We start from the raw sequence: 24,955 nt of genomic DNA on the forward strand, positions 1-24,955 counted from the left end.
AATTCGCCGAACGTTGACGTCACGACTAAACGTTGAATTTTTCTTTCGTATCCGCCGCCTCTCAATCTCGAATATAAATAATATATATATATAAGCTCTCAGCATCGATTCTTAGACTTAAAGCTATCGCTCTTCCGTATTTATACAATTTCAAAGCTTCGGAGCTTTAATTTTTTTACACGTTAAACTTAAACGTCGTCCAATCAATCAGTCCAATCGTTCTTCTTCTGCGGCGTTTGCGTCAGCCGAGTTGTTCCGGTTTGGACACCTTTGCTTTTCAGCACAAGATCGTTCTTCTGATAGTAATCAACGAGGGCGTCGATCGTCCCGAAAGTAATTTCTCCCGATTTCGGTTCTCCCAGTGCGTATCTGCGAAAAATTCGTTGCGAAAACTTTAAGCCTCGTTCATTAATCAAATTAAATTATGATCTCTGTACGAAAGAAGAAGAAGAAGAAGAAGAAGAAGAAAAAAAAAAGAAATAATAAATAAATAAATAAAACTGATTTTTAGTCTCTGTACTTTTTTTTTTTTTTTATTTTATTTTTCTTCTTCTTCTTCTTCTTCTTCTTCTTCTTCAACTTTCACAAATATTTGATTTATTTTTCAAACAAAAAAATTTAATCGATATATCTCAAGTTCACGAGCAAAAGTTAAAAGATTAAAATTAAATAACGTGAGAAAATATTTTCTTATTTCTGGTGAAGAAGAAAAATCAAAATTTTTCTTTTCTGTTTTTTTTTTTTTTTTTTTTTTTTTTTTCAAATACTCACGTGCCGTCGGTTTTTATTCGTATCGCAATGTTGTAGGGTCTACCGATTGCCCAGAGCACAAGAGTGAAAGGCCGATCGGGATATGTGCTCGATGGTCTTACGAGAAAGCATCCTTCGACCGTTGAATTCGTTGTCGAAATATCCGCCGCAGCTGCAAACGCCCGTGAAATAGCCCCGATTCGAGGTCCTTTGAAAATTTGAAGAAGAAGAAAAAAAAAACTTGCATTATCTTGGATGAATTTTTACATGTATGTACAGGTTGGATTCCGTGCGGAAATCAATTCTGAGCGGCGTTACGTCGATTCTACTGTTTTTCGCTTGTTCTTTCCTTTTTTTTTTTTTTTGGTTTTTTTTTTAAATTTTTTTTTTTGTTTTTTGTGACGCAAGAACAGATTTGGATTCGGTCGAAAATCGATTTTACTACTACGTTTAACGAATCTTTGCGGTTTTGTAATCTCAGAAAATTAAAAAAAAAATTTTTTTTAAAAGAATGAAAAAATTAAATTAAATTGAATTAAAAAAAAAATGCGAAAAAAAAATCACGCGCACAAAGTAAAAAGTAATTTGAAATTACAATATTGCGTGATAAATTTATTGTATTTTTGTAAATTGAACAAACAGTCGACTCACAGGTTTTTAACAGTAATATATAATATATTAGGGTGATTCAAAATAAAATAAATTTTTTTTTTTTGGCAGAAACTGGCTTAAAAGTTTTATTTAGGTGTAAAAGTAAGGCTGTAAAAATTTGAGCTCTTAATATTAATATTAAGATGCTCCTCGTCGCACTTTTCTATTTTCCGTAAGAATAACACGGAAAAAATGGATTTTGCTTTTTCTGATTTTTATGACTAGCCAACGACGCGTCGTACAGAAAATTCATAGACATATTTTGGTAGAAAATTGAACGCTCTAGAAAAAAGATCTCTTGTCATTTTTTGATAAATCTACTCTTTCAAAAGTTATAGGGGGTCAATTTTTATTCATAAGAATAACACGGGAAAAATTGTTTTTGCTCCTTCCAATTTTTATAACTAGCTAACGATGCGTTGTGCAGAAAATTCATGAATACAGTTTTGTGGGGAATTGAACGCTCTACAAAGGTCTACTGTCATTTTTTGATAAATCTAATCTTTCAAAAGTTATACGGGGTCAATTTTTGACCCCTAGATAACTTTTGAAAGAGTAGATTCATCAAAAAATGACAAGAGATCTTTTTTCTATAGCGTTCAATTTTCTACCAAAATATGTCTATGAATTTTCTGTACGACGCGTCGTTGGCTAGTCATAAAAATCAGAAAGAGCAAAATCCATTTTTTCCGTCTTATTCTTATGGAAAATAGAAAAGTGCGATGAGAAGCATCTTAATATTAATATTAAGAACTCAAATTTTTACAGGCTTACTTTTATATCTAAATAAAACTTTTGAGCCTGTTTCTGCAAAAAAAAAAATTATTATTTTTATTTTGAATCACCCTAATATATATATATATATGTATATATATATATATATCAGAAATTTATTTCGAAATTGACGAAATATCGAATCCAACTGTCGATTAATTATTAAAATTGAATCAAAGTGTTCGATCTTCTCACCTTCTTTGACCAAGGCTGCGGCTTGCTCTCTTCTCACGTTGTGGAACCACGGCTTTTCCGTGAACGGCTGAGAGCCACTTCCGGTCACATCCGCCAGCCTGTAAGGCCTGTTCCGGTTCGGCGGAGATGGCAAAGGCCTGTTTGATAGTTCTGAAATCAACGAATGGCTGGGCTTCGGATAAGTCAACGAAGTTCCAGGCTGTAATGGTTCTGGAAAGCGAAAAAAACGAAATTAAAAGAAATTCAAATCAAATGACAAATTCGAGTAAATCGATAATAAAAAAGTAGGCGAGTTTAAAAAATTTTTATACAAAAAACTGTCGATTCGATTCCTTCCGTTTTTTTTTTTTTTTTTCTTTTGTTTTATATTCAAACTTTATACATTCAGGTATTTTCAGGAATTTTTTCATCGAAATTTATTCACTCGTGGCTTTGTTACACTGCCCGACGTAAAACAACGGTTGGTTGATCTAAAAAGAAATATAAAAAAAAAATTCCAACGGGATTTTGAAATGTAATAAATCGAACCGTTCGCCGCGTGGGGTTTGTTTTTTTTTTTTTTTTTTTTTTTTTTTTTTTTTTTTTCCCCCAATCAACGGAACAGCGAACGTTTCGACTTTATTTTCGACATCTTTTTTCGAATTTAACATCTTTTTTCAACCATAAAAAAAAATAAATAAACAAATAAATAAATAAATAGACAACATAAGACAAAAAAAAAAAAAAAACTCAGGCGACACGGATAATGATATTTCGAGGAAAATCTTCTCTGATGTTATCTCCGTTGATATGAGGTGTTAAATTTTCGATCCGATACAGACTTGCTAATTTTTCGCGAGCCTCGGCGAGCGCGGCGTTTGTCAGACACTCCGAAAGGCTCGCTTGTCGTCTTGCAGCCGTGTTCAGAGAGACGCTCCTCTTGAGATCCCCGATCGACGCAGCCATCGATGAAGAGAAAAAAAAAAAAAAAAAAAATTTCAGCCTCGAGCCGTTTTTCGCGACGATGCGAAAGATGAGGATTAAAAAAAAAAAAAAAAAAAAAAAAAAAAAACGAAAAAAAAAAACAGCTTATCTTCCCGGGCGTAAATTGAAATTTCACTGTTAAACGATGATTTTGAATCAGTATAAATATTGTATAATTAATTTCACACGAGAGGTTCGTTACAATAAACTTTATTTACTCGTGACGAGGTGAAAGAGAGAGACAGAGAGAGAGTGAGAGAAAAAAAAAAAACGATCTTCAAATTCTAAGCAATAACTTTGAATATGATTTTTTTTAATTTCAAAGTGTTTTAAGATTAAGAAAAAAATCATTGGACACGATAGAATTTCATTCTTTATACCTTGGCTTAGTTTGATTAGCCGACTTTGTGTGTGATTTTTTTTTTTTTTTTTTTTTTTTTTTTACAATCCAACCGTAACACTGATTTATTTATTTACTTATTTATTAATTTTTTTCTTCATCGCTCGGTTGAATATCGTTACTTTGTCGACGAAAATCTATGCAGGTACTTGCAAATATTAGACAATTTAATATCTAACGATAAAAAATTATCACAAAAAAACAAAAGAATAATAATAATAACAATAATAATAATAATAATAATTTGTGCCCCGGTGAAGTTGCTGAATGAAATCGATCGATTCTCGTAGATTTTTCTTAATTTCTGTAAACACTTTGACAAGAAAGGCAAATTTATATCCAATCTATTGCTTATAATTTTTTTGATTTTTGTTATTTTTTTGTTGTTTTTTTTTTTTTCAAACAGCAGACGAATGTCACGAATAGATGAACAACTGCTTATGAAATTAATTGAAAAAGTACCGATTAAAGTGTAAAAACTGCCGCGAAAAAAACCGTAAAAAAACGTGAAATGAAAGAGAAAGAGAAGAAAAAAAAAATTGATTTTTTTTTTTTTTTTTTTTTTTTAGTTTCGAAACTCGTCAGGCTGTCGAAAATTGAGGAGCGAAGGTGAACACGATCGAAGAAAGGAGGAAAAACGATTCCAGTGTCAACCCGGCGGGCTCGAGACCGCGAACAAAACTGAGAAGATATTTTGAGGCTCGTTTTAGAAACAATAAGCCTGCGGCTCTGACAACGCGGTGGTCTAACGAATTCACTTCTCAGCGTGGGGTGAGAAACTCATAATGAACGGTTAAGAATACAGAAAAATCCCCGGATTTAGTTTCATTTCATCCTCAATCCTCTTTCAAACCGCGGCTCGAAATTTCAGTAAACGGTCACGAGACGTCGAAGTCAAATCTCGAGTCGAGGGAGTCTGCGAGAATTTAAAAGGGACGCGCAAGGATGCTCAATTATCTGATGGGAAAACTGGAGTGCAATGACAGGCAAGTACCTCGATGCATTTTGCATTTTTTCGTTTTTCATTTACGGCACGATTCATCGCTGTCAAAAGTTCTGGAACTTGTGGTTTTTTTTTTTTTTTTTGTTTTTTTGTTTTTTTTTTTTTTTTGCTCTTCCCGCGAAATTTCTTCACCCGAGTTCTGACATGTTTGGTTAATTTTCTTATTTTTTTTTTTCTTCTTAGTCTTTGAAATCTGGTATTTCGAAATCCCTTGACAAAAATAAATCGTCTTTTGAAGAAAAATTGTCTTTCAACGACGGACGGACTTTTCGATAAGTTTTTCTGCGACGGAAGGTCAAATTCAGAGAAGTGAAAAAAAACGTTGGGTAAAGTAAAAACGTCGATCTGTATAGTAGATTGGAAAAAATACTCGCCCCATTTGTGAGGAGCTTCTTTTTTTTTCTAACCTAAAGGGAAGAATTTCTATTTTACTTTCTTTTTTTTTTTACTCCCTTTTGCATTATTTTTCATTCAAAAACTTATCAACTTTCCGGCAGAAATAGAATTGTCTCAAAGAGATCGTTTACATTTTCAAAATTTGAACGCCAAAAATTAGAACAGCTCGTTTTCCAATTTGAAAAAATGTATACATATATGTATACGTAGAAGAAAAAAAATTCAGGTCTCGTTTTTTACCGAGTAGAATGTTAGAAAAAAAAAGTATGAAATGATTTTTAGATGATCGTGGTTTAACACTGGTCGAGTTGGCGTGGAATACCCCGTATATTGTCAATATTTATTTCCACAGGGAATACTTCTGCACTCAAATAAAAAAACAAAAAAAAAAAAAAAAAAAAAAAAAAAACAAACAAACAAACAAACCAAAAGTGCCAGAAATTTCGAGTCTTTACTTTACACTTTGATTTGAACGATCTTTCTTTTTTTTTTGTTTCACCAAAACTTTCGAATGCAAGATTAACAGTGAGAAAAAAAAAAATTTGTCCAATTGTCGTTACTTTACTAACTTTCTAATTATATCTCTTCAATTTTCAACCCAATTATTAACGATAAATATTATTATTCTTGATGTGACAAAAAATTAACAGTAATTTCGTTAAATTAAGAAAAAAAAAAAAAAAAAAAAAATATCCAGCACATCTGTCTAAAAATTTTCTTCGCTATAAAAAAACTTTTCGCTGTAACTCTTTGTAAAACAAAAAACAACAAACAAAAAAAATTACATTCCTCTCGAAGCAAATCTTTATTAACACATTTTTTCGGTCGATCTGCCGGTTTTTGAATAATTTTTTTTCAGAGTTCGAAACCCAGACGCGACCTAATTCTATCGCTCCTCGATATGCCACGGAATGCTTTTTCTACTGATTAGATCCTCACCTTTTCCGTTGATTTATCGGATCTTTACAAGAGCTGTGTATTCATTTATCACGATTTTATTGGCAAATGGATACGCACGAGGTTCGAGGTTGCACGCAAATCGTTGTTTCGTAGGATTTCATCAACACGCGTGCAAAGTCACGCGAGAATTTTATTTCACTATCTTTTTCTTTTTCTTTTTCCTCTTACCGCATCTCGTTTCTGCCTGATTCTAATTTTTTTTTCCCCCAAAATTTTTCTCCCAACTTCATTTTTTGCCTAATCAAATCGTTATTTGAGAAAAAAAAAAAAAAAAAAAAAAAACCCCACTAATTTACAGTTTTAACAATAAATAAGTAAATAAATAAATACTTTTTACTCGTAAATATAATTTTCCACCTCATAAAAAAAAAACTAACTATAAGTAAACTTGAAATTCAAAAAAACTAGTAAAAACTTTCAGGTTTAAGTAACGAAATAAAAATCCTCTGACTCGTTACAATTTTTTACATTATATTTAGCCCGAAACGCTTGTAATTAGTTTATGACCGATTTCAAACGCCATATTGTCAGTACAGCCGCACCCATTATTATATAGTCTATTCCCAGTATTAATAACGTCCCTATGATCAATGAAAAGTAAAACTTTGCGAGGATTATTGGGATAACAATATGGATCGAGAATAATTATATCGATAATAATCAGTATCAATATATCGTACTTTTTAAAACGAGTCTTTTACACAATTTATATATAATATTTGTATATATACATACAGCCTGTGAAAAAAGCAGCGATGCCTTGTTATCCGATCTAGCGTAACGATCGAGAGCACAATGCCCACGACAAAACGTTTTGGCATCTCGGATTTATGGTCGGAAATTTTTATATACGGTTGTTTTCACTTTGAAAAGCACGAAATTTGTATTTTTTTAAATTTTTTTCTACATTTTTTCGACAACGTTCGAATTTTTTACAATTTTTCAAAACCATTTTATCGATCGATACGATTTGAAAATCTGAAAAAATTCTGCAACGATAATCGTCCGTCAGACATGAAAATTTTCAAGATCAGAGCCAAAGTGGGAAGGATTTTTCTTTTTACTGTTTTCAAGCTTTTTCCGAAATGGAAAAAAAAACAAAACTTGAATAAAATTACCAGCGGGAGTCGTTTCACTATGGATGGTTCCTGAAGCATTTTCATATTTCACAACGGATTGTTGAGAATTATTACAGATTTTTCACTTGACATTTTTTTTTTTCGTTTTCCATTTTACTGATAAAAAAAAAATTGCCAATCGGAAAATGTTTCCGAAAAATCTAGAAAAAATTTAAAAAACCCGTTATGACGTATGAAAATGTTTTAGCAATGATATATATAGTAAAATGACTCCAGCTTCTAATTTTTTCAAAATTTTTTTTTTGCCAGAAAAAGCTTTAAAATAGTACGAAGGAAAAATCTTTTTTTTTCCCTTGTCAAGCTACGTAGTATTTTTCCTGATAATCTTTAATTGTTGGTAGAAAAAAAAATTTAATTTTCCATCGAAATATTACTTTTTTGAGTCATAGGAATACGAAAATGTCGATAAAAAAAAATGACTGCAGTCAATTTCGAAAAACTACGCTTTCTCCTAGGGTCATTGACACGAAATCTAACTTATCGTAAGAACACTCAAATATCAAGTTTATTCAAAAATAAACATATATATTAATTCATTTTTATAGTTCTTTCGATTTTACATCCGCCATATTGGATCCACCATCTTGAGATTGAGAAACGATCAAAGTCTTACTTCAAATTCGTGATCAACGAACGGAAAAACCTCCGACTAAGAAAATCGATGCAAAAATGAGTTTCCCTATTTTTTCAAAAAGTGTATTAAAAAAAAAAAATTCACCTTATAATTTTTATTAAATTTGCTAAAAATGTACAGTACATTCCATTTCACCAAATGAAAATTCTACTCTTGCTTATCTAACAAAAAAAAAAAAAAAATGTAGCAAAATCTCAAAGATTTTTCCTTCACCTCGTGACGTCACGGAGTATCTACCTGGTCGTTTCGGGGGTTCCGGGGTCTCCGGGGCTTCCAGGAGTTCGGGCGTTTCGCTTATCTGAGCATGGCAGCACCTCAGAAGTCCGCGTTTTATGCGGACGATCATATCGGCGACTTCGTCGGCCAAACGGCTTCCAAGACCGCCCAATAACTGCCTGCCAACCCTCAAATAAAAGCAGGAGCACATCCCACCATAACTCGAAAGAGTCGATTACTCTAATTCAGATCATTATCCGATCTCTTTAATTAACCAGCTTTTCCGCAATAAATTATCGCGTCACTGGAATTTACCGGAAAACCGCACCGCGCCGTAAGTCTAAGTGCAAACGAAGTCGACGTTGTTATTTTTTCACTTTGCGATGCGTCATCTGGTGGAAAAAAATTGAACTAATAAAACTAGACTGACGGCTGACACTTGATCGTGTTTTTTCGCGTTGGATGATAAAATAGATAAATCGTTGATTAAATTTCGTTAATTTATGTCACACGAGTCATTTGAAAACCGAAGAGAATTGCATTTAGCCTCATTAAAATAAAAAAACTTAGGTTATGTTGTGACAAAATGGCCAAACGAAGTCGACGTTATTATTTTGTCACTTTTCGATGCGTCATCTGGTGGGAAAAAATCGAACTAATAAAACCAGACTAACTGCTGACACTTGACTGTGTTTTTTCGCATTGGATGATAAAACAGGTAAATCGTTGATTAAATTTCGTTAATTTATGTCACACGAGTCATTTGAAAACCGAATAATTCCATTTAACCTCAATTAAAATAAAGAAACTTAGGTTATGTTGTGACAAAATGGCGCCGCGACAACCAGACTCTGACGTCATGAGGACATTTTCCGATACAACCTCTTTCGCACGTTTCGTTTAACCTCAATTACAATCCATTTCAACTATTTATCCGCATCACGTGTCAAAGGAGACCAGTTTTCACTCCATTTTTATCTTATATTTATATACACATTTCACAATTAATTACAAAGAAGTTCATAGGAACCGACGATTACAATTGACATCCTACAGCGATTTCAAATCCACGAATGAACTGATCACCGTATTACTTTGTCTATTTCAGGGAAATAGAAACCTAGCGACAACGTCCTTCGTTCGCCAATTATAATTACGTTCCATTTCCGCGTGTTTTCGAACTGTGTCAAATTGACTTGATAGTATTAATATTCTTATTATTATTGTTATTTTTATTATTGTTATCGTTGAGAAATATTTAAGGCTGCGATTGATGTATGTTGCACGCGATTGTCGGGAGTAAACTGATGCAGCGAGACTTCCAGATGACACGAAACCATACATTTTGTTAAGTGGCAAGTGGTTGAGAGGGACACCATTTGTACACCATATGCGTTTCCCATACGTGGACTGTTTCTTGCGACTTTTGCATCGAACTTTTTTTCCCGCTCTTCTTCTCTCCAACAACCACTTGGAACTTAACCGAGTGGATTTTTCACTTCGGTATATATGTATATGTTTTTTCCCCTCTTCTTAGTTTTCTTGTTAGAGAATTACATCCTCCTTGCATAAGAAGCAACTGTAGGCAGACTCTTGACGCTTGCGAGCTTACAGCTCCCACAATCGTTAATATGTGACTTAATTCTGCATGACTGGTTCATGGTTGACATCCTTTTGTTGTTCAATTTTTTGTCATCGTTGGACACGCACGAATGATATTCGATGTATTGAATCTAACCCGTTTTTAACTCTGTTTCGAATTATTGTTGTTACGATTTTACACCGTTTCACAATTCTTTAAGTTCAACGCGAGATTTTGATTTAAAGAAAACACAAAATATTAACAAAAAATCGTCGCGAGCTTGATCGGAATTTTTAATATTTGCAATTGCTGGGGCGAAAAATGATGGAATTTTTATAATATCGCTTTTTTTATTTTTTGAACAACTAAAAAAAAAAAAATTCGAAATTTGCAGAAAATTTCCGGCTTACTGCTTCCAAAAATTTCTTGCACGTAAACTTTTATCGCAAAGGATTGAAATTTTTTTTTTCAGGACACGCACTCCCGTATTCTAGATTTTGTTTGAAAGAATTTTTCATCACATCTTTTTTACTCATTTGGAAAAGAAAAAAAAACTCGATATAACCAAAATTTCACCGAAATCCTTCCCCTTAAATAAATCGTGGGAAACTACAGTTAGAATTTGAATACGTAATAATAAAGCGAAAATGCGATCTCTGAAACCGTTGTATCATAATTATAACTTTTTTAAAGCAGTAATAAACAGTTTTCGATTTTTACTATAACCAAAAAAAAGGTGGGGGGGGGGGGGGGGGGGTATTCGATTTGAAAAATTCTAACACTGGCAACTATAATAACATTAAATAATTTCTTGTAACGAATTGTTTTGTAATTCGAACAATATTTGTACCGTTATTACAACGATACCGATTTTACTATAAATTTCTGGTAATTATAACTTACTATATAACAAAAGAAACAAAAAAAAACATGAAATGAAATTTTTTTCTGCGTATGATTTAAATTTTAAAAATATGGAAATGAAAGTAAAATTTAATGAAGAAAATTACAAACTTTTTATACCGGTCCTCGACGATGGTGTAGCTGGTAAGGTTCTAGGCAGGGTGGATGTTCTCTTCGGAATCGGTGGCTCATATCCATCTTCACCCGGCTGTAAAGCGAAGGAATAAGATAATTCACGTGTCTTATCTTTCTCGTACGCATCGTATCGCGAATGTAAAACCGCGAATAAAAGTCACGTCAAGACTGTCATGAGTTTATCTCGGTTCGTTATGACAGGAGAGGAAACTTTTTTTTCCTCAAGTTTCAAGTACATTCTTTGTCTTCCTTCCTATTACTTTCAGTCATCATGCAATGATCGATGAAACGATATTTCTCACTAACCAGGTTTTCGATCGACCGATAAATCGGCAGTCTAAATAACCGATATTCTCACAATTCGAATTGGTCGGTAACGGTTTTGAATAACGAATTTCTTGACCGACCGGTGGTAAATAGATTCATCTGTCATCTTTTAATGAAAACCGTTATTATACCTACTGTGTGGAGTGGCCGATCTCTTCCATGTGGTAAACTGTTCATTTGCGAGATCACTTTCTTATTCGGGAAATAAACGGGCAGCTGTGGGTGATAAAAGAACTTGTCACTTGATAAGAAAGTTGATTTTCAATTTATTACTATTTTACCGATAAAAATTCAGAGTTTTCAAAGTTCAAACTGTCACGTCTAATACTGAAAAAAATTATCTTAATTTGAACATCGAGATATTTAAGTGAATAATTAAAATTCAGAATGCTCAACTTGTGCTGAAATTTTTTTTTGTAAATTTTCAAAATTTAACGAATTCCTCAAAAATGGTCGAGTCTTTAGTCCAAATATTAAGAGATCCTAAATGGTCAGGTTTTTGGTCAGAATTAAAAAAAACCAGCCACGGTCGAGTTTTTGTTTAAAGTTTTAAGAAATGATCCATATTGACTCAATTTATCGAAAGTAAAAAATTGTTGTTTTCGGTGAAAAATTTTCAAAAACCAGAATTCATCTAGTTTTTGGCTAAAATTAAAAAAAAAAAAAAAAAACACATCAGAAACGGTCAAATTCTTCTTGAAAATATTCAAAAAAAAAAAAAGGTCATCATTTACCAAATCATTAAAAAATTGAAAAATGGTCAAGTTTTTGGTGAAAATATTGTAAAATCATAAGTGTTTAAATTTTGTTTGAAAATTCTCAAAAAATTATCCAAATTCGTAACGTCTCATAACCGTGAACAAAAAACGTATATTCCATAGCTTGTATGATTCGATGACAGTAGCCAAAATTTAAAAATTTACAAATTCCGCTCAGCAGTAAAAATCCCAAAACCGACTCACTCTTTCCGGAATAGGTTGATTCGGTGTTTCGTAATTCCCTTCGGTATCGCTGTCGCTCGCTTCATGATAGATGCTTCCAACTGAACTTCCGTGGATACTTCCGCTCGCCATGGATTCCGTGCTGCCATTATTAAGCTCTCCAATACTCAAAGCACCCGGTGGCCGTTCGTCAATCGGTTCATACATATCGTCGTCACTGTCATCGGCCGATCTCGACGATGCAAGGGGCGAAGCGCCAATCCTCGAGTTGTCCGGTGGCTTCGGTAGAGGGAGCGCAGATTTAGCGATTTGGAGTTTATCAGGCGGCGCAGGCGCAGGCGCAGGCGCCGGCGGTTTCGGCATCGCTTTCTGCGCATGCGCGGACGCTAGATCCCTCGAAAGCTTTTCCCGCGCTCCCTTAATGCTCGGAAAGGCGGTGACTGAACCAATCGGTGATTCTGTCGGCGATGTTTTTATCCCCAAACCGTTTAAACCGGCGGACAATTTTCTCTGGAGTTCATAATTCGCCGCGAGACTTTCTTTTGCCGGGAATTTCGTAGGCGAGTTAACTTTCGTGGCGGGTGACTCCATCAGCTCCTTCGCTTTACGCGACGCCATCTTTGCGTTCCACCCGTTCGGAATCTGAACCATCGGTTTCGGACCGATCTTCGGCTTCTCGTCGCTATTTCGCTGCGCCAATTGGATTTTTCTCTGCTCGACTATGCTCACCCCGTTTATTTTACCGGGCGAATAGCCCGTTTCTGATTTGTTCATGTACATATCTTCTTCAGATTCGATTTCCGCTTCCGGCGAAATCTCCTCTCTCCTGGCTTTGTTTTCCTTCCACGACTCGCCGTTTGAGTATATTTCCAACTGTTCGATCGGCTCTTTTCCGTTAGACGAGTACGAATCATCGACTGATGTCAGTGATCGCGGTCCTTCATCCTCAAAATCCGATCCCCAGAATTCATTATCGCTTGAGTAATCCTCGTCGTTTGACGGTGAGAATTCTTCGTCGGAAACTCGGAGATCGGTTAGATAATCCGTTGGGTTACTGATCAGATTCTCAACAAATTCGCACAAATCCCTGGAAAATGGAAGAGAAAAATTTGTCTTTTTTTCTTTTCTTTTTGTATAATAATCTCAACTTTTTACTTTGAATTTTGATTACCCTCAATACGCAGTTTTATGTAATAATGTTTTCAATTTTTGCAACGTTCTTTCCGGCAATGGTCGCGACTATAAAAAATGGCTCCAAACGTCACGTGATATAGTTTATTTTTTTATGAAAAATTGCGACTACTTTTTTTCGATATTTAAATTTCAGTCTTAAGATTCCGGTATCTTCGATTTATTATTACTATTACTATTATTATTTTGCCAAGATTTTCTTCACTTACGAATCAAATAATTACTTAAAGTAGAATTACTACGTGATAAAATTAATTTCGAACGTTAATTGATAAATAATTCTGTAATGATTTTAATTTCTGACCAAAGAATAAATTACTTCTTTTCACATGTAATATATATTTTATAAAATTACTTCACTCAAGAAATTTGAAGTAAAACGAGAAATGTAGTCGCCACGTTACTTTCTGTACAACGGAAGTCAGAAAGCTGAGTATTCGGTTTCCCACGTGGTTTACGGTTGTGTAAAAATAAATACCTTTCGGCTCTGGCTAGTTGCAGCTATAAGTATGTATGTATTTATGTATGTATATGTGTAAGTAACGGGCTGGTCACATTACCGTCTGCACTAACTCAGTACCCAAGTAGCGTAATTTGCGCGTGGTTAGCAAATATAAACGAGTGTCAAGACGTTTTCGGTATTCGTTTAAAGCCGCGTGAAATTTCTCCCGGTTTATACTCATATTACCAGAGTGGGCTGAAAAAATGACTTTTTTAATTAACATTTTTCATTTCCGGTTTAAATAACGGAAGTAATTTTATTTTTTGTTTCGTGAATTCAACCTTAAATAAATTTTGAACCAGTAGATTTACGAAAAAATCGCAAAAGACCTTTTTTTGCAGATCGTTCAATTTGCTACAGAAATATGTATCGCTTTTCACGATACGCCGATCCGTTGTTGAACAATAACTAATTCCATAATAAACAAAAATTTGCCTTCCTTATTTAAACGGGAAATGGAAAATTGCAAATAGAAATCTCTTAATATCAATAATATATATTTTCACGGTCACTAACGAAAAGAAAAAACAATCAGCCTACCCTAATGTGTATATATAAACGTAAAAAAAAAGATTTCAAAAGCGTAAAATCACTGATTTTGAATCGCGTTTTTTTTTTTCTCTACAACAAAAAGTTAGTATTTACATTGAAAGTAATTTTCATTTGTCAAATTGTAGATATTTTATTATTCAATAAACAAACTCACCTTTCCATCACATCGTTTACAGAAACATGTAATAAAAAAATGTGTATCTTAATTTTAACGCAGACTCGAACGTGGTGTCAAGTAAACAATTAGGACATCCCTTGACAATGATAACGAGAAAAAAATAGAGGAAGAGAAATAAATAAATAAATGAATAAATAAATTATTATTCATCGGAATAACTGTTATAACTGTCATCGGCGGTCAATTTTTCACATTATCATTGTTAATGTGTAAATACATATTATGATTATCACTCACTTGTGCACAGATGGTTCCAATCCGACCGTCCACCAGTTACTTTTACCCGTCAAGAGCTGGAAAATTATTCAAAGTGATGAAACAATATTGTAAGAAGAAAAAAAAAATAAAAATAAAAAAAAAATAACATTTTACTAACGATCGTTTTTTTTTTTTTTTTTTATATTTTTTTTTCCCTACGTTTATTGGTTCCAAATACGGGGCTAAGTTTGGCAGATTGTCAAAATTCAAAATTCAAAGTTATGAGCAGATATATATATATATATATATACATATATCGCGTTCCAAATGCTAAAAGGGCGTATCATTTTTTTTTTTTTTTTCGTTGTCAATCGCTTCGCAAATATATTCCATGCCTAAAAATGAGGAGAAAAAAAATTGATCGCCGTTCGAACGGAAACAAAAAAAAAAAAAAAAAAAAATACAAATAGTTGAAAAATTTTCTTTTCATGTTTCAGAGGAAAACTTGAATTTTTTTTATTATACGCCTTTTTCGGCGTTGGTACGTCAGAAAAAAAAAAAAAAAAAAATTCTACAGATCTTTACGTTTTGAACGATTCCAAGTTGAATGACGAGAAGAAAATTTTTTATCGCCTTTTTGGCATTTGGAACGCGATAGTTATTCAATTTTTTTTTTTTTTTTTCTTTGTCTGCGATATCGAAACAGTTGTTTCGTTAATTTTCGTATTTACAAAGAAAAAGAAAAAAAAAAAAAAAAAAATTCTACAGATCTTTACGTTTTGAACGATTCCAAGTTGAATGACGAGAAGAAAATTTTTTATCGCCTTTTTGGCATTTGGAACGCGATAGTTATTCAATTTTTTTTTTTTTTTTTTTTTGTCTGCGATATCGAAACAGTTGTTTCGTTAATTTTCGTATTTACAAAGAAAAAGAAAAAAAAAAAAATAAATCTCGCGTTCCCACTGAAAATTTTTTTTTTTTTTTTCAATACGCACGTGCATAATTTTGACATTTCGCGTCGCGTCGTCGTTGGATCAATAATCAAATCGATGGTGTCGCTTTATTTTACATCTCGAAATGCGTGCGCAACGCGTTTGACAACGGTTGTCCAGTCGACAATGCTGATGCATATTATCTAAACCGCAATACACGTATCTTATAACAAAAATATCTCATCGAGCCGCACAGCAACAATTTGTACAAGCATATTGTATATACATGAAATATCGTCATATCGTTTAGAGATTGGAGAAAAAAAAGGAAGAAAAAAATAAATATATATATATATATATATATATATATATATACACATAATCTGGCTGCCATCATTCGTATGAATAATAATGTTCGTGATTCATACGATGACATTCAATTGCTTACGAACGTTTTAATTGTTCTATTTTATTTCACAATATTCCAGATATTTGTGTAACTTCGAGAGAATACACGTCGTGTTCTTTTTGAGTATAAATTCAATAGTTGAACATTGGTTAAACATTGAAACTCGCGTTATCGTTACTTTTTATTTCAAATTGTATATTATAGAAGAGTTTTAGACGATTTTTTAGAAAATTTCTTAACTACGTTGAACTCAAAGTAATGTTATACTCGCTTTAAGGTGTCTACCCAACTGTCGAGCAACAAAAAAACAAAAGATGGTTTTTTCAAGAATTTATTTACGTTTGATAAATACACCGTTTAATTTTAATTTTTATTGATTTCACACACTTTTTATACACGAAAGTTGTGGTTGAAAATTAGTCTGGAAAAAATGGAAAAAATCTTCGAGAAATCATCAACACCGCAGACTTACTTTTTTTCAGACTGATTTTCAACCACGATTTTTGTGCATAAAAAGTGATTAAAATCAATGAAAACTCGTTAAAAAAATTCTTGAAAAAATACTTTTTTTTTTTTTTTTGCTCGTTAGTTAGGTTAGAATCCCTTATGGGGATCGATTCGGACGTTTAAACGCACTGTTTTTTAAACGCAAAAAGGTCTCAAAAGCCCTATTCTATACACAATTCTGAACAAAAATACTATAAATAATTTTCGATTTCCTGTAACAATAAAGAAATGGCAAGATAACTACGAAATCGCAATAATAAATTCGTAGTTTTCGTGCCATTTCTTTATTTTTGTATAAAATAAAAATGTTTTGGAGACTTTTTGTTCAGAATTGTGCATAGAATGGGGCTGTTAAGAGGTTAAGATACGTGGACTTTGATGTCTGCAGATATTGACGACGACGTTAAAATTCACCCGGGCAGCCCCTTAAGAATGGTGAAAGTAAAAATATTTATAGAATAATCCAAAAATCGACGGACCATAATATCGAATTTTTGAAAAAAGCAAAAACTTAACACATCGAATTTAAAAATGCTAGAAGTCGAAGTATGGAGAAGAAAAAGATTAGAAAGGTTAGAATATAGAATGACAAACTGTGTAGAATCGTCAGAATTCCTCTCGATAATACAGAATCCTATACAGTCTCGATTTTGATTTTTCATTTTTTGGCCTTTTTATACTTCATCTTTCTATTTTTTCAATTTTCTGTACTTGATTATCCACATTTTCAAATTTTATGAACAAAATTTTCTTTCCATGAGTCAGCAATTCTAGTTTTTTACTTCCATCCTTTGAGAAGATTTTTCATGATAAATATTCTAAGATTAAAACTGATCATTCGGCAGCCGTAACAAATGTACGTTTTGTAACGTCGCAGTGATAATAAAAGTAAAATAATGATCTCATTGCGGTTAAGGATTTGTGGCTTTTTTACTTCCTTTACTAAAAGTAGGTGCCTAAATATAAATCAGCTTCAATATATATTCGAGAGATTTATTATCTTGAAGCCTTTGATAATTGTTTTGATACTTTGCATCCACTCGAAACTCGAAAATTCAAAACAGCCGATCTAATATGGCGGACAAAAAAATCAATGATAAGAAATTTTTTTTACTGTGTATTAAGTTTGTGTAAAAATCGATATTCGGATTAATCAGGAAATGATTTTTTTGTAGAAAAGTACGAATTTCAATCATTTGTTTACGTGAGCTATTTTATACCAATAAATAAATAAATAAATAAATAAGTTTTATATTTTTTTAGATTCAGAAATATTTCAGGGGCCATGTGGACCCCAAAAACTGGGCAGCTGTTACCTAAAAGAATAGTTTTAAGTAAATAATAAGCCGCAGAAAAAAAAAGGTGGGCGTGAATTAAGGGATTAAGGGGAACTTCTGACAATCGATAATATAATCGATTAGTGAAAATATGTTAAAACAGAAATATGTTCGAGTGCATATTGAGGTTAATCGCCGTTCCATTGACCCAAAATTTACGAGTTCAGCAGTTTTGTACGACGAGACTTAATAGGTTGAAGACACGAAACTAATTATAATCGGATATCTAGCTGCAGTTTATGGTGTAAAAGCGAAGTGGTGAGGCGTGAAAACTGGTGAAATTGTCACAACGAGATACGTTTTAAATAAGAGACATGCGGTGTCTTTCACTTTTGATGAATCGGAAACTTCCTTATCATCAAATGCTGGTAAACAATCGCGACGGTAATGAACATTAGAAGGTTTCTCAGAATTTTCATTTCAATGTTAAAACAAAGTACGTTTCTTGGCTCGCGACACTCTCTGTTTTCTCATGAATTCACTCGTAACTGGAATGAAAGTTTTCCTGTGTTGTTGTACGAAACAGAAAAAGACATTAAACTTCGATTTATTTCCAGTGAAATTCACCGTAATTATAGAAAATCGAAATCTAAGACAAACCCTGATTTATAATCAATTAAGCCTGAACAAATGATAAGATTTTTGGATTTTAAAAATTGATCGAATGTCAACTGTTTATAAAGTTATTGATACTTTTTTTCTGGACTGTACCCGTGAGACATTCTCAATCTCTACTTGCATGGCTCTAATTGGATTCCTTGTGGCTTGACTGTCATAGTTTAAAGGAATAAAACTCGCTTTCCGTTGTGAAAAAAAAATTGAATTTTCCTAGAGAAATTCAAGTTTCACTATCGAAAGTTTAGAAATGAATTTTTTTTGTCGCTAGTTCAAAAAATATTTGACTATTTTTATATTCTTATTCGCAACCGGAAGTTCTAATTCTAGGTTCAAAATAAAATCGAATGTTACTGCAAAAATCTAACATGTTGTTACTATTATTTTTCATTCATTATGATTACACTAAATAGTTAATCGTGTACGCTATTTTCTTGTAATTTCAACCATACTTAAACAATTATTATTGTTGAGATGCCTATTTTACTAGGTTTTTCCAATAACTAAAACGCATGATATTTTATTACAAATCCAAACTCCATTCGTGGTTAAACGTGACGTGGATAATTATTTTACAGGATAAAAAATCGCCATTTTATGATTCCATTTTTCATTTCACAAACAATCGTTCTCAAAGTGTATGACGCGCGTAAGGAAACGACATTTTTATACATGCTTGAAAGGAAAACCGTCCAGTGTAATCGAGGCTATTTTTTCCGGAAGTTTCATGGAACTCCGTGCTTCTGTGAAATCCTACCGTATATAACCTTTACAGTTAAATTTATTAATATTCACTGCACAAACGTTAATTATTTCGTAACGAGCAAATGGCTCGTGTTTTCCGCACGCTTCGCGAACAATTTACATTCGCACGCATTATACTTCCAACTGCACCTGTGTACACACCTCATGCATCATGTGTTTTGCGAAAATAAACGCAAACGCATGAAACAATCGACTCTGTGCCAAGTGGCCAAAAATCGCTGCGAAACAAGGAAAAACATTCACTCACCAATAATTTTTCACCATCGATCCTTGCGTTCACAATATCCTCGCAACAATGGTCCAAGCCGTTCTGTAAAATGGATTACACAGTGTGTGTAGGAAATTCATTGTCATACGGCAGAGAGATATCAGTCTTGCAGGATGCTGTCACGCCTGATATTATCGTTGGCACCGCGGGAGAAATAATATTTTATGTTTTTCTCCGGCAATGAATCAGACGCACACATCGACAAGTTTGCGGACATTTATTATATACTCAATTATGCCACATCGCACGTATGCAAGAGATTGGTGTTCGTTATTGCTTGCAGAATAGCTCATAATAATATTTCTGGGTGTGTAAAAGTAGCGTGGAAATCAAAAATCACGCTACAGTAATTCGAACGAATTTAAAATTCCCGGCAAATGTTCAAATGTTTCGAATTTCGAACCGTTACAATATTTCCGGGCGTATAAAAGTAGCGTCGAAATCAAAACTCACGCACCGAATGAAATTCGAACGGATTTAAAATTCCCGGCAAATGTTCAAATGTTTCGAATTTCGAACCGTTACAATATTTCCGGGCGTATAAAAGTAGCGTCGAAATCAAAACTCACGCACCGAATGAAATTCGAACGGATTTAAAATTCCCGGCAAATGTTCAAATGTTTCGAATTTCGAACCGTTACAATATTTCTGGGCGTATAAAAGTAGGGTAAAAAAAAAACTGACGCGAATGAAATTCGAATGGATTTAAAATTCCCGGGAAATTTTCAAATGTTTCGAATTTCGAATCGTTAAGTCACGGAAGATTCAAAAATGAGATCTAATGGAACGCCGGCTGAGACTGTTTCAACCGTTCGTTTTACTGGTGTGCATATGTATAACCGTCTGTCTGGCAGTTTAAGGCACGGAACCACGTGTGTCTCGGTTTCTCGATCACTGATCTATCCTGACACTGGAGAATGATGCATACGTAGGTACGTATGCACACACTGATCATTACAGGCGAGCGGTAGAGGGCATTGTGCTAATTGAAACAATCCGTCAGCATAGGCGTACGGTGTAGGTACGTTGAAAATTTTCACTCACCTTTAACAACATTGCGACAACATCTTCCGTATTAAACTTACAAAATTTTTCCTTCACTGCATTATCAGACATTTCTTTCGTTTCGCGACTTTGTATTAAGGGTGAGGCGAAGAATAAAGAAGAATTATCGCAACAGTAATAAACGACAACGCACACCCGTACGTGTATAAATAAACATAGGAAAAAACTTCCACTTGTCACGTCTTCCCGGCGCGCACTTGTCACTTTTTATCGACGGAATGCCACAGTTTTTTCTCTGATTCACTCACTCCCCGACTCTCGTGAGCCGATGCCATCTTGCGGAAACTCTCGAACGATTCGGGAATGCCGTTCGTTCATTCCGTTGGAACCGTGCTACCAGGGGCGTAACTAAGCTGGGGCAATACCCTGAGCCCCCCGAGACAGGGGGGGGGGGGGAGGGTGAAGTTGAAATATTTCGTTCGAATTTGCAATCATGACGTTTAGCACTTTGGTTTTTTAAATGTTTGATTCATTTTATAATCAGTTCATTAGTTTGCCATCAGATGCCATCGAATCATTTTACCCGATCTATAACAACTTGTCAGTGTACTTCTGACATTTTCCATTTCCAAATGCTTACTTTAATTAAATATCGCTACTGTATTAATAGGTATATCGATTGTATAGTCAAGAACTTAAAATATATTTTTTGGATAAATGGTAGTTTTATTTTACACTGAATAGAATGTACGAATCAAATTTATTACTTTCTTATTGGGAACGCTTTTATGAAGCGTGGGAGGGAGGCCTCAGAAAAATGTGTTTCGTCATTCACTCGGGGGACCCAATTTCTGTTCTTCTTCTGGGGGCCCTAAATGCCTAGTTACGCCCCTGCAAACTGCACCCGCCGCTGTTATTTCTCTCGAAACTTTATTTTGAATGGTCAGTACACAAGCTTCCCGCTTTCTCTACCGACTAACGTCACATTCGATGCTCCACCGGCAAAGCTTTCAAATGAACAGGTTGCACGAACTACTTTTACTCACGCCTGCAGGATGGCGTCTTTTCATAAAATCTTTCTCTGATAGATCCTGAAGAATATTTTAAGATCAGCTCCAACCATGAGAAGTTATAGTAAAATATGTATACATTTTGAAAATCTGGTTTGCCAGTTAATCGAATTCAACAATCGTTCAGTCTCACAATGCATGTTTGAGTTGAAGGTTTCATTACGAAAAAAAAAATAAACTTCTAGAATTTTCTTAAATCCTAACTGTGAATTTGACATTCATTGCCAACCTTTTACGTGGATGTATTCTATTTTCTTCTCGGTTGATGCAGTTGCCTTCAATTTGACTTGGTAAATAAATAAATATTTAAATTTACACTTAACCATTTGTAGCTGTGTAAAATTATGTGAATGTAATGCAACTCGCCGTTTCATCTTTTCAATTTATATTGGATATATAAGGTTAAATTGCACCGCATTCGTTTGAAATGCGATAGCACGTTTACTACTTTCTCTGTGAATCTATATGTGTTACTGTATTTTTTCTGAAAAGTGAACTTGATATTCTACTCAACTTCAAATTGTTGCAGTAAAATTCGGCCTCAGTTTTGATCAAGTAGGATTGTGATTTAAATACAAACATATATATTTTGAGATGCTTTATATTTTGTTCGAAATATGTACAATTTACAGTATATTTAATTTGAAATGTATTAATTTTTTTAAGGTTTGATTCTATACTCAGTTTTTTAATTTTGGGACTTACTATGCATGCGTAACGCGGTTGCGCCTGTTTACAGGCAAGCTTTATTCTCCTTAGTAATTGCCTACATACAAGAACATTTTTACATTTCTAAAAAACCCAAAAGACGTCTAATTGATTATTTACATCTCAAAAAGATTTTTCGACTATTTCAAATGACGATATTCAACCCAAAAGACGTCTCAGCGAAAATCGTTAGTCTAAAAAATGTTGTGAGGTCAATTCTTAACCTCAAAAACGTTCAACACGACGAGACATCTCGTCTTGAAGATGCTTTCAAAAACCAAGAAACGTCTTGACAACAATTGTTACTCCCAAATCTGTTAATGGGACAATTCAAGCTAAAAAAACGTCTTCCGACTTCCTAAGACGTCTTTTTTCGCCGATTTGACTGGCTAAACGACAATAGATTGCCTCATGGTTGTTCATGGCCATGTCAGACGTCTTACTCGCACAATATCTCTAGCCTGCTTCATCGCACAGCGTGATACTAACGCGAGTAAGACATACGTAACATTTTGCTCCTGGCGGCGAACCGTCGAACTAGTCGTCAGCGCCTCGTGATGCGAGGTTCTTGGCCTTTGGGGGACTTTGGGCATCCATGACCGCAGTATTCTGAGTCGCGTAGCGCGAGCCGGTCGAAGAGCTGAATATTTATTTCCATTATCGCTGCTGTGCAGGTCTGAAGGGAAGGGTGACAGGATGGCTGTCACAAACTTGGCGACCGTCGACGAGTTCAACACTTACATCAAGTGAGTTTAATTACGGCAGGTCTCTGGAGTGTTTTTAAGGATTTTAAAACCGTTGAAAAAACCTCATTCATGCCAAACTATGCGATGGTAAAGCATATCTTCACTTTTGGATCTGAGCCAGGACTCTGAAATATTCTTTTGCTTCGATTAAATGATTGTTGGTGCGACTGAATATCGGCTACTTAGCATGCTGCAATGAGTAGAATGTTTTGTTCGCGCATAACCTCTAAAATTTTTACTCCGAGCATTATACCTTCTGATAATTGAGTCATAATGCAGTCACTGATTTATCGACTGGGTAAATGCGTGCAATGACTCGAAGATAACTGACACCTATCTCGAGGTATTTTCCCACGATATGAAGCTACCCTTAGGCACCGATAACTTGAAATCGCAGAGGAAGTTTTTCGGGTCATTGTATGGTTAACGCATTATAGTTATATACGTATACTATCTCTGGTGGGAATTGTGTAACGGCTTTACTTCAAACTAGTATTGACCTGCTTCAGTGTTTCTCAGTCTTGCCAAATGAAGCCAAATTTTTTAAATTAGTCGCTGGTTTTTGCACTAACTTTTGATTAAGTAACATCCGAACTATTCTTGTTTTCATAAAAATGGTAATGGGAAATAAAATTGAAGGAAAACCTGTTCCTTGGTACCAGAATTTGAATTCCAATTTCCATATTTTTTAAAATATCAATACTTATCTATTCGAAGTTTTGTTCTCATTAAATAATCAGAAATGCCGTAAATCAAAGGAAAAAGAAATATTCCGAAAAATAACGATTATTAACATTAAAATTTGATACTAAAAGTATCTGTATTCCATGATTTATAGGAATATTTTTATTTGTTAAAAGTATAGATCATAATACAGACATTTCGTCATTGCCTTAAAAAAATCGTGTTTAAGAAAACATATAGTAAAATAAATTCAAAAAATTCTTATCTCTGATAAGCATGACTATATTGTCGAGGACCCCTGAAACAGGTCAATGTTTACTTTGATAATGAACTTTCGCAAGGATATAAATAAAATGAAACATTGACGAAGATAACCTTTCGTAATGTAAAACACGATGAATTCCCCACATAATATGTATATGTATATACATATCTTACTTTTATAAATATATAATACAAGATTAAGCAGTATAATACACATTTTTTATAACTGCAGCGTTTGTTTATACTTGTAATATACGTCGAATATCCAATTTTTAATCATATTCGTTAACCACCCTTTATTTGCACAAGATCCAAAGACTTGACGGTGATCCACTTCTACGCGGCATGGGCGGCTCAATGCACACAAATAAACGATGTCCTCGAAGAAATGGGAAAGTCGGCTGACTACAAGGGTGTAAACTTCGCGAAGATAGCAGCCGAGGACGTCCCGGAGGTTTCTCTGAAGTTCGGAGTATCCGCCGTACCGACAGTCCTGCTGCTTAGGAATTCCGCCGTTACCGACCGAGTCGACGGCGCGAACCCGGCCGAGTTGGCCACGAAAGTGAAGCAGCAGATATCGTCGAAGGACTCGGTGCCGATAGAAATACCAAAACCGAAGGAAGACATCGAGGAGAGGCTGAAAAAACTCGTAAACCAGGCGCCCTGCATGCTCTTCATGAAGGGAAACCCAGCCAGTCCGCGGTGCGGATTCTCAAGGACGATAATCTCCATATTGGACGCTTACAACGCCGACTATCAGACCTTTGACATTCTTCAAGACAACGACGTTAGGGAGGGGTTGAAGAAGTTCAGCAACTGGCCAACTTATCCACAGCTATATTTGAACGGCGAATTACTCGGCGGTTTGGATATTGTTAGGGAAATGGGTGAAGCCGGTGAACTTGAGGCTATGCTGCCCAAGAAAGTTAGTTTAGAAGAGAGGTGAGTTTAGACGAGGTCTTATTTTCTCATTGTTGGATAAAACGAGTTTAAGGTGCTTATAAAAACACGTTGTACACCTCGAAAACGCGGGGATGCAAAACTCCTGTACCGCT

At 34.3% G+C, this 24,955-nt stretch overlaps 2 protein-coding genes across 2 annotated transcripts in view; one reads left to right on the forward strand and one right to left on the reverse strand.

The window, feature by feature from the left end:
• LOC124413789 (glutaredoxin-3) overlaps positions 1–24,955 on the forward strand; it is a 41,159-nt gene that overhangs the window by 12,918 nt on the left and 3,286 nt on the right. The window contains exons 3-6 of the mRNA XM_046894562.1: positions 4,303–4,504; positions 4,605–4,719; positions 22,881–22,952; positions 24,210–24,842. Coding sequence (XP_046750518.1) covers positions 4,679–4,719; positions 22,881–22,952; positions 24,210–24,842 — 746 coding nt within the window. The 5' untranslated portion in view covers positions 4,303–4,504; positions 4,605–4,678. The remainder of the gene's footprint in view (positions 1–4,302; positions 4,505–4,604; positions 4,720–22,880; positions 22,953–24,209; positions 24,843–24,955) is intronic.
• On the reverse strand, positions 141–20,748 carry LOC124413787. The gene is made up of 9 exons (XM_046894559.1): positions 20,468–20,748; positions 19,403–19,465; positions 14,630–14,685; positions 11,991–13,056; positions 11,164–11,244; positions 10,678–10,774; positions 2,371–2,580; positions 772–958; positions 141–369 (listed from the first exon to the last, which is right to left on the reverse strand). Exons 1-9 carry the CDS (start codon positions 20,537–20,539, stop codon positions 204–206), a joined length of 1,998 nt encoding a protein of 665 aa, XP_046750515.1. The 5' UTR covers positions 20,540–20,748; the 3' UTR covers positions 141–203.

Source organism: Diprion similis, chromosome 13 (assembly GCF_021155765.1).
Source record: "Diprion similis isolate iyDipSimi1 chromosome 13, iyDipSimi1.1, whole genome shotgun sequence".
NCBI lineage: Eukaryota > Metazoa > Arthropoda > Insecta > Hymenoptera > Diprionidae > Diprion > Diprion similis.

What these genes read in the sequence shown, in the direction of transcription:
- LOC124413787 (XM_046894559.1), bottom strand. Translation starts at nt 20,539, where the DNA reads ATGTCTGATAATGCAGTGAAGGAAAAATTTTGTAAGTTTAATACGGAA. An exon ending in ATCAACCTATTCCGGAAAGA is followed by an intron (nt 11,245 to 11,990) that starts GTGAGTCGGTTT and finishes TATCACCCACAG; the next exon opens with CTGCCCGTTTATTTCCCGAA. An exon ending in GAGATCGGCCACTCCACACA is followed by an intron (nt 10,775 to 11,163) that starts GTAGGTATAATA and finishes TTCGCTTTACAG; the next exon opens with CCGGGTGAAGATGGATATGA.